The 9,330-nt window shown below is 35.1% G+C and overlaps 1 protein-coding gene across 1 annotated transcript; it reads right to left on the reverse strand.

Moving 5' to 3' along the window:
• Nucleotides 1-2,496: 2,496 nt before the first annotated feature.
• LOC110027606 (transcription factor TGA2.2-like) lies at nucleotides 2,497-9,330 on the reverse strand. Its single transcript, XM_020729108.1, has 11 exons — nucleotides 8,963-9,330; nucleotides 8,790-8,875; nucleotides 8,630-8,685; nucleotides 8,395-8,526; nucleotides 8,214-8,321; nucleotides 8,071-8,130; nucleotides 4,840-4,917; nucleotides 4,709-4,766; nucleotides 3,834-4,105; nucleotides 3,510-3,758; nucleotides 2,497-2,778 (listed from the first exon to the last, which is right to left on the reverse strand). Exons 1-11 carry the CDS (start codon nucleotides 8,983-8,985, stop codon nucleotides 2,632-2,634), a joined length of 1,269 nt encoding a protein of 422 aa, XP_020584767.1. The 5' UTR covers nucleotides 8,986-9,330; the 3' UTR covers nucleotides 2,497-2,631.

Raw genomic sequence — 9,330 nt, forward strand, 5'->3', positions numbered from 1 at the left:
TGTTAGAAAATTCATGTTTCAACTTTATACACAAATTACAAAAGAAAAGTACATAATAGCCAAGATCTTTTAAATTCATGATTTTTACATATGTAAAAATAAAGCGACGCATACCTGTATTCATGATGAACAAATTTGATCTTGAAGAGATGGAGTTTCTCTCTTTAATCCCTTAAAACTTTCTGTACTTTCTGATGGAGAGAAATGTACGAGGTGTGTTGGGTAGAGAGAGGACCCATTCTCAAATTCATGCTCTATTTATTCACCATCCATCAAGGGGGTTACTAACCAATAGGATTTATGATAATTTAATAAATTAATTGATTTTTATTAATAAAATCAATGACATAAGTTAGTAACATTTATTTATTTTAGGGGTTATAGAGTTGCAAAAATAAATATCATAAGTTATCATAAATTATGACATAAGTTATGAGTTAAGAAAATAAATAACTTAAGTTATCAAAATAAATATCATAAGTTGTCATAATTTATGACATAAGTTATGAGTTATGAAAATTAATAACTTAAGTTATCAAAAATAAATCTCATAAGTTATTAAAATAAATGTGAGCCATAAATAAAAATATAACAGATCATGCCCTTAGACTTGATTAATGTACCCAATTATCGGTCACTCGACATGTTGGATGATGGGCCCCATTTGTAATGATCATGATCAATGAATATATTATGTCATTCTTAAACTCTCGATGCCAAAAAAATCATTAAAGTTTATGAATGAAGATTTTGACAGTTGATTTGAGCAAAATAATTTTGAAAAAGATGAAATGGTCAAGTTTAGAGTTATCAAAAAGGTTAAGCATTTATGACTATTTTTGTCAAGATGATAATCTCCTTAAGAGTAAAACAATTTCATTAAGAGCTGGAGATAAGGAGTTTAATACATAATAAGAAAAACAAACTATACATGAAATCCCTGATAACTAAGGCATTGGTTTCATTGCTTGCAATATTGAAGAGCTGACCAGCCACTGAGGTGGTATTAGCTTGAGTTCACCTCATGTAGTATGCAAGGTTACTTCTTAATGTAATCAATATTTTACTTAATTAGACGAGGAAACTACTACCATTTAATTTACAATCATCATTGATAATACATTCACAAAAACCTACCAAAGAAATAGATATATGTTTAGGGCTTTAATTGATGAAAGAATTAAAGGGCCCCAACACATACAAATGCATCAAAAAGTAGGTTTTCTTATGTCAATAGTTATTTTTTAGGCGAGTAATGGTTTCTTATTCTAAGTAATATTGTTTGGAGGAAACTCATGTTAGATTAACATGTCAAAATTGTATGGAGCACTCAAAATGATTTTCATTATAATCATTTGACAATTACTTATATTTAACTGTCATCTCATGTTATTACTTATATAGACCACTCATTTCAAATGCAAAGAGAAAAATTCAAAGGAGAAACTATTGAGAAAGTCTTTCTACCCTCATTTCCATATAGCAATGATATTGTTGTGAGGGTAACATGTATAGCCTAAATCTCATTAGGTAAAAAAGCATAAGAAGAAAGGAAAATTAGATTTGGAAAAAAAAAAGAAATTGAAATAAGAAAAGTATTTTTAAGAGTTATAACATTGAAAAACTAATATCATATGATATAATCTTGATGTGGCGTATAAGATAAAATTATCTTTAAAATAATGTCATATATTAAATATGAACTTTCAACCAAACAAAAGATATATTAAACATTATATAGAATGAAAAATCATGATTTTCATAGATTCATTCAAAGAATACTACCCATATTGTTGTTTGATCAAATTCTAACATGTCATTTTAGATATATCAACAAAATTAATTTTCTTAAGCATATGTGCAAGAACATTAAATGTTGACTTTATGAAAAGAGTAGAGAAGTACATAGGTGCAACCATATGCAAGTTGCTAAAACATATACACATTTCCTCACTTTTTGAAATAAATAAAACACCTTCCTATTTAGATAAAGATATATTTTACATTTATACCGCCCAAATCTTTCATATCACATAAAAAATACCACTATTTTAACCAATTCATTCATACAAGGTGCCATGTAAAATTTCAAATTTAGATGTTAGATATTTAAATACATAAAACTTCAGTGGTGTGTGTGCAAACCTTCTTTTAGTTAAGACTTACATTATGTGAACAAACATTCAATCACCTACATACATGTTGCTTCCTTTAATAATATACAAAAGCTCTCAAAAAGCAAAGAAAAAAAAAGGAATAAATAACATCAAAGGATCTATATACGATGCACATTTGATTGACATGTTATTGCATTTAAGTGGCAAAACCAGCAATCTCATAATTTTCCTACAATTTTGATTGTCACAACTTCTAACAATCAATACAAGAACTATAGCAATGAATATGTAATCCATTCCAATCAACATCAAAATATACATAAAATAACTAGAACTCTCGAAAGGATTCATCAACAACTCATCTAACCATAACAGTACCTGATTAAAGCCTAAAGCCGCAGCAGTGACTCTCACTAACACCAGCAACATTAAACATACAACTGCATCAACTACAATTAGCATCAATATACATTTTTGCTCATTTCATCAATTATAGGATAATAAATATGGCCTACTAATCTCTTGGTCGAGCCAACCACAACGAACTCAAGGCTCGAAGCCGAGAGAAGTAGTCGCTGATGGCAAGTAGAGCTCGAGCTGCCTGACGAGTATTCAGTATTCGATGCATCTGCTGCAATGTCTGCTGTCGTAGAAGATCGGCCTGGTTTGAAAAAACAATGAAAATTTATGGAAAATTTCATAGATGGGATAAAGGAAAAGCAAATCTTTAATAACAGAAGTTGGAGGAAACAAATTAAATGCAAGGAAATAATAAAAATAATAAAAGGACAATTTTTTTACATATTATCTAATTCCCATGTATTTACGTATCTTAATATCTAAACATCAATTTTTACATAAATACGATGTTGCCTATGCCTGAAAGATGCGTTTAACATTTTAAAAGCTGAAATGATGGTATTTTCTTATTTGATATGAAAGATTTGGGTGGTATAAATGTAAAAAAATAATGTTTAGGTGTTATAGATGTAAATACATAAAGCATTGGTTTGCATGTGTGTATATGCCCCAAAGTAAAATTCTGGAATGAATCATCGTCGGCCACTTACTCATATCATAATGAAAACAAAAGAAGTATTTGATTACAAATTACAACTTAACAAAAGCATAATTAAGCACACAAATTGAGGTAATGTTTGCAACATTTAACAGAAAAAAGAAAAGATTTACATGCATACCCAATCAAATCTTATGTAATTACATAACAACTAAACTTCAACTTTTACATTCACACCACCTCACCTATGCATACAAAAATGCATTTCATTTTTTAAAAGTTAAAATGGAAGTATTTTTATGAGACATGAAAATTTTAGGTGACATAAATGTCAGAAAAGTAAAGTTTAGGGGTTAGATATATATGTTTCAAACCTGGCGAAGGAAATTCTCAATTGTGCCAAGCTTCCCCATTGCAATAGCCATTTGGTTCATGTAATTAGCAACATTATCAGAACAAGGATTAGCACTAAAGGAAGCAGGCGACAAAGTATCAGTAAGAGATTGCTGTAAAGCCTCCATTCCCTGAGAAAGAGCATCCTCCGCCTGCTGCGACGACTGCTGCAGATTACATATACCTATCAGCTGTTGATCCGTTAACGGTTCCAGCTGACCCACGAGCATCTGAAAACATTTACAAATTTATCAACAATCTTTCTGTGTCAAAGTGCAAAAATGTGCTGCAAATTTGATATTCACCTTGAGAAGTTCAGAAGAACGAAAACCGCCCAACCACATAAAGCATCGTTCGGCAGGTGTCGTCCACAATCCAGAAAGCATGTGGAAGACGTCGGAACGGGTACCGATGCTTTTGAGCTTGAAGACGACATCGTAGTGCGCCATTATACCATCAACGAGAAGTCCCAGCTCTTCGTTCTCTGCTTGAGAGTTTAGGGCGGACCTCAAATCACTTATTTGGTTTTGATGTTGGTCGAGCCATCGAGCATACTCCACGTCAAAGGCCAAGGCTCCTAAATTGTTTTTGATAATAAATAAATATTTAGGATCATTTTGTAAGTTTCTTTTTAGATCCATGCAATGTAATATTTTACTTTTATATTGAGGTTAAGTATCATTTCTTTATTTGCATGCAAGATTTTCTCGCAAAACATTCAGAAAGAACATATTTGCAGGTATCATCATTCCTTAATAACAAATATAGAAAAGGGACAGATAGAACCAATAAAAATATTGCCGATGCAAATTATGTTTAGGGGCGTTTACATAAACAAGACACAATTCTTATATCATTATATTTCTAACACCTAAACGTTCATATTTACATGCATAACACTCAAATGTTCAACATCACATCAAAAATATCACTATCACTAACTTCTTAAAAGTGAATTTCACATGTTCATTTATAAGTTTTTAATACCAAGGTATATAAATGAAAATATCAAACTTTGAGTGTTAGATATGTCAATGCATAAGAATTGTGTGACATGTATCGAATATGTAAATTTCCCTTATGTTTTTTTTTTTTTTTCATTTGCTTGACAACAGCAAAGTTTAGTGCCAACTTTGACATCAAGACAGTTAAAAATCAAGAAAATTTTAAGCAAATATACCATTTACTCCCACTAAAAGGCCGTGATTTCCCATGTAACCACTAGCACTGAACAAACCCTGCAAAACATGAGAGAAAAAGAGGTAAATTTTGATAACAACCAAAGTAAAGTAGGATTAAGACTTTAAATACCTGCTGCCTTGCTCGTTGAAGCTCCTGTTCAACTTGTATCAACTTCAACCGACTGCTTTCGAGATGATGAACATATGCCTACTTCACAAGTAGATGATTACTACACCAGAAATCATAGCTTTTATGGCCTGAAGCATTACACATGCATCCAAAGTATTTAAAGGGAGGAGTTTCTAAGTACTTAACACGTAAAACATAAGGATTTACATCCCAAACACCTAAAAAATCTAATATTTATAAAATAAATCATTTTAAAGTCAACGCGTTCAGCTGAAGCACCCCAAGAATTATAATTGCAGCCCTGCATGTGACAAGACGCCATCGTGGGAAAGTGTAGCGCCATTAGAGGGGGAGACTAGTTATGAAGCTTGAGAGAAATTCAAAGAACTACTTATGAAGTGCCCACTGTTAGCGTCGGCGTGGAGTCCGGTCCACCCAACCCGCAAACTCCCGCTCCCGCATCTCCTTCTGTTTTCGCGAAATGACGCTTCTGATCGCAAAAGGTCACACATTTTCACAAATAACCACTCCCTCCTTTTTTTTTTGCGAAGAGAACCATCCCTTCGCCAAAAATCGTTCCCGCCTTCTCTATTCCGCGAAGAGAAGCATCCCTTCGCCAGAAACCGTTTCTGCCTCCTCTATTTCACGAAGAGAAGCATCCCTTCGCTCCCTTATCTTCATGATAAAAGGAGAGGCTCTCCTTCGTACCTAAAAATATAAGAAGTCACCATTTTCTTCTTTAGGTTTCCTCGGAATAGAGGAAGAGTTCTTCGGGTTTCCACCGGACAGTGGAAGCGAAGAAGTGCAAGGAGGGGTAGTTTCTTGCGGCAGAAGGAAGAAGAAGGAAGAAGATTGTTCTCCTTAGGCTTCTTCTTGGTGGCTTGTAGCAGAAGAGAAATTGGGTTTATTTCTCTTGTAAGTTTGTCTTCTTCGGTGTATCTCGGTGTAGAGTTTTCTTCGGTGTATCTCGGTGTAGAGAGAGAAGAACAGAGAGAAGAAGAAGAGAGAGAGCAATGAAGAGTGAGTGATTCTTCTTGTAAGTCGAGGTGATCGACTAGTGTAAATTTCCTCAAGTAGTAAAATCCTCTGCAACTCCGTGGACGTAGACAATTTGTCGAACCACGTAAATCTGTGTGTGTCTTTTCTGGTGTAATTTTTCTCGTTCTATTTTTCGCTTCGTCGATCGTTCTCCTGTTTGATTTATATATATACTACATCAACTGCTCCGGTATATATATTTCATAACACCCACACTATGCCCTACCTGATTGGTTTATCATTCAAGTCTTTTACAACATGCTTTTGGGATTGTTAAGGTCAATTATAAATGTGGCACCGAGGAAGCACCCTACATCCAACCATTTGAGGAGGTCTATTCATTACTTAATGAAATAACTACAAATAATTTTCAATTGTGCTCCGAGAAAATCAAACCAAAGAAGGTAGCAATCTTCAAAACACGAACGCGTTATTAATCTCAACTTTACAAGTATTTGTCATATCCAGAAAGTTAAATAGTTTAGACATTAATTCAACAACAAAATCACTAACAATGGAACATAAGGCCTATGGATAACTAGTTGATCCTTGTAGTGCTTGTGTGGACTGTACGAATGTAAGTAATAACATACCCAATAACCCATATTTTAATAGATATAACTCAGGTTGGAGGAGCCCCCCTACTTTTAACTAGAACCACAACGACCAATGAATATGACACCATTGGTGTGGTAGATGCCAATCTAACTCTATAAGAAATTGGAAGAAACAAAACGACAGTATCCCTAGACCAAACCTAGACGCTTGAATTCTCTTACAATTCCCAATATAAGAAAAATAAATTATATGCGGAAGAGATAGTGCTACAAATGAGAAATCAGTTAGAAAATGTTATGGTATGACTCATATACCATATAGGGACAGACGCTGGATCGAAGCGGAGCGGAGCGAAAGAATCTGTCCAAATTGAAAAGTTACGTGGGTTGGGGTGCGGGGGCAAAGCCCCGCGGTATGTTACAGGGGTAATGTTGTAATTACATATTGTGACTTGTTGAACCTTCTGGGGAGATACTGTTGCAGAATGTTCATACTGATGAGAATGCAACTGATATGTTGACCAAGTCAGTTACTATCAACAAGTTCTTGTATTGTATTGCTTGGGCTTGGACTTGTTGAATGTTTGCAGTTGCTAGAGAAGCATGGTGGCCCAACCTACAGTGGTGCAGGTGTAACTCCCACATATTTTTCTCCTAAGGGGTTGGATATTCGCCAAGTCTAGATGCAATAGTATATTTGTTATGGTATGGCTCATATACCATATAGGAACAGATGTTGAATCGAAGCGGAGCGGAGCGGAGTGGAATAATCTGTCCAAATTGGGAAGTTATGTGGGTTAGGGTGCGGGGGCAAAGCCCCGCGGTATGGTACAGGGCTAATATTGTAATTACATATTGTGATTATGGTTTACTCTTGGGATTATAAATAGATCTGTTAGTAACCCCAGGAGATATCTCTGATTTCTATAAACTCTTTTCTGAATAGTGAAAGGAATCGCCGCTCTGCTCCCAATGACGTTTCTGTGTTCTTCTGGATTTGTGTAGATTACTTATTTTTCTTCACCCTAATTTTCTCAGAAAATTAGTTTGCGGCTAAAGAAATATCAAGAATCAACTAGGACAAATATCTACCTCTTTAATTAGACTCCAAAGAATATTGCCTAGTAACAAAATCCTACAGACCAAGGGAAAGTGCGGGTGAAAGTAATTAAGTTAAGGAGTTTAAAGGAGTTGGAATAGGTGAATTGGAAGGAGTCTAATAAAGCTCTTAACATGAGAAAATTGGTTAAGTTCTTCACACCAAAATGAATATAAACTGAGAAAGGATATTAATAAAGAATGCAATTGCTGCAATAATTTCTAAAGTATGAAACCATACATTAATTGTCATACCAAATGCCACATGAGGAAAACCAAAGTATGAAGCCTACTTTTTTGTAACTTCCACACTAAACTAACACAAAAAAAATAATAAAAATAAGTCTTGCTAATGCGTGCAAATATGAAATGACAAGTGCTAGACGCATAAATGTATACTCTCTTCCTCTAATATTTCTCACTCATTACTCATTGTTTCGCTAATGATGAATACAAGCTTCTGAATCGAACCTGCTCAAGTTTTCAGAAAAGTAGAATAAATCCAAGTAGGAATACAGAAAGGACCCAAAACTCTAACCTTTTTCCTTAGCCGGCTTTTCCTCGCCGCCTCCCGATTCTGTGCTAACCGCCGGATTATCTGCATTGTGTAGATTAAATTGTTTTAATGTAAATAAAGCTAATCACACAACAAACTCAATGAAAAGGAAAAAAAATACAAACTTTATCATCGATTGCTTTCTCCATAGACACAGCAGAAGAATCCACAGACACACGACCACCACCACCATAACCGCCGCCGCCGCAGGAGGTAAATCTCTCATCTACCAACTACAACTCAGACATCCAAAAGTCAAACACTTTACAGCGAACCGAACCTTTAAATGGAAATAGAACACCCAACCTCACGTATTCTATCAAAGGGATCAATGCCATCAGCCCTGAGAGCTCCAGCCACCATTGCTGAATCAGCCCCGTTCTCAAAACCCTCCCTTTGAAAGCAGATCCTGCCGACCATTTCCATAGTCTGAACACTCTGCAAACCAAAAAACAGAAATATTTCAATTATAAATAATTTTTTGAAAAAAACAAAACTCATAAAAAATCTAAAGAGGAAGAATTTAGATATTTAGCCCCACATGCCCCAATCCTCCATAATGGTTGCAAGAAGACGACCTGGGGCTAAGAATGGGACCTTGCCATTCGCAAGAAACAAACAAAAAACGAATCAGAAAAAAGAACCAAAAAGTTCTCCAAAAAAAAAAATCTCGTTTTTAATAGCGCAAGACATTTTACTACTTCGAGTGAGGTCAAGAACAGAGTCTCCTAGATGGAATCCACCAGCAGCTTCTTCCATCCCTCCATTCCTCGCATTCTCCATACCGCTGAAACCCATTGTCGACCAAACAAGAAAATGTAAGAACCCAAAAAAAAAAAGATGGAAAGTAGAAGATGAAGGAACTGCTCAGTACCACAAAATATGAGAGGAGTACATGGCGAGGAGGCCGTGAATTGAAGAAGACGGTCAAGATAAAGGAAGAAGACATGGAATCAGTGGAAAACAAAGCAGAGATCTGAATAACCTCCTTTCTCTGTGGATTAAAGTTATGTGTCAATCAAGCAGGGGTTGCTTCAGTCAGTTCTACCAATCTCATCCATCACTTCTGCAACTAAGGCGCCTGCCTCCTCTGAGCTCTGAGGTGCGTTTCTCGTCAATGTTATTAATTTTCTGCTCGCTATATCTGCCGCCTATGTTGGATAGTTTTTAGTAGAGCATGGAATGAGAGTAGGTTGATAGGATCACGGTTCTGTGATTATTATATATTCAAAACAGAGCCAG

The sequence above is a fragment of the Phalaenopsis equestris genome, unplaced genomic scaffold (assembly GCF_001263595.1).
Source record: "Phalaenopsis equestris unplaced genomic scaffold, ASM126359v1 Scaffold000428, whole genome shotgun sequence".
NCBI classification, from domain to species: Eukaryota; Viridiplantae; Streptophyta; class Magnoliopsida; order Asparagales; family Orchidaceae; genus Phalaenopsis; species Phalaenopsis equestris.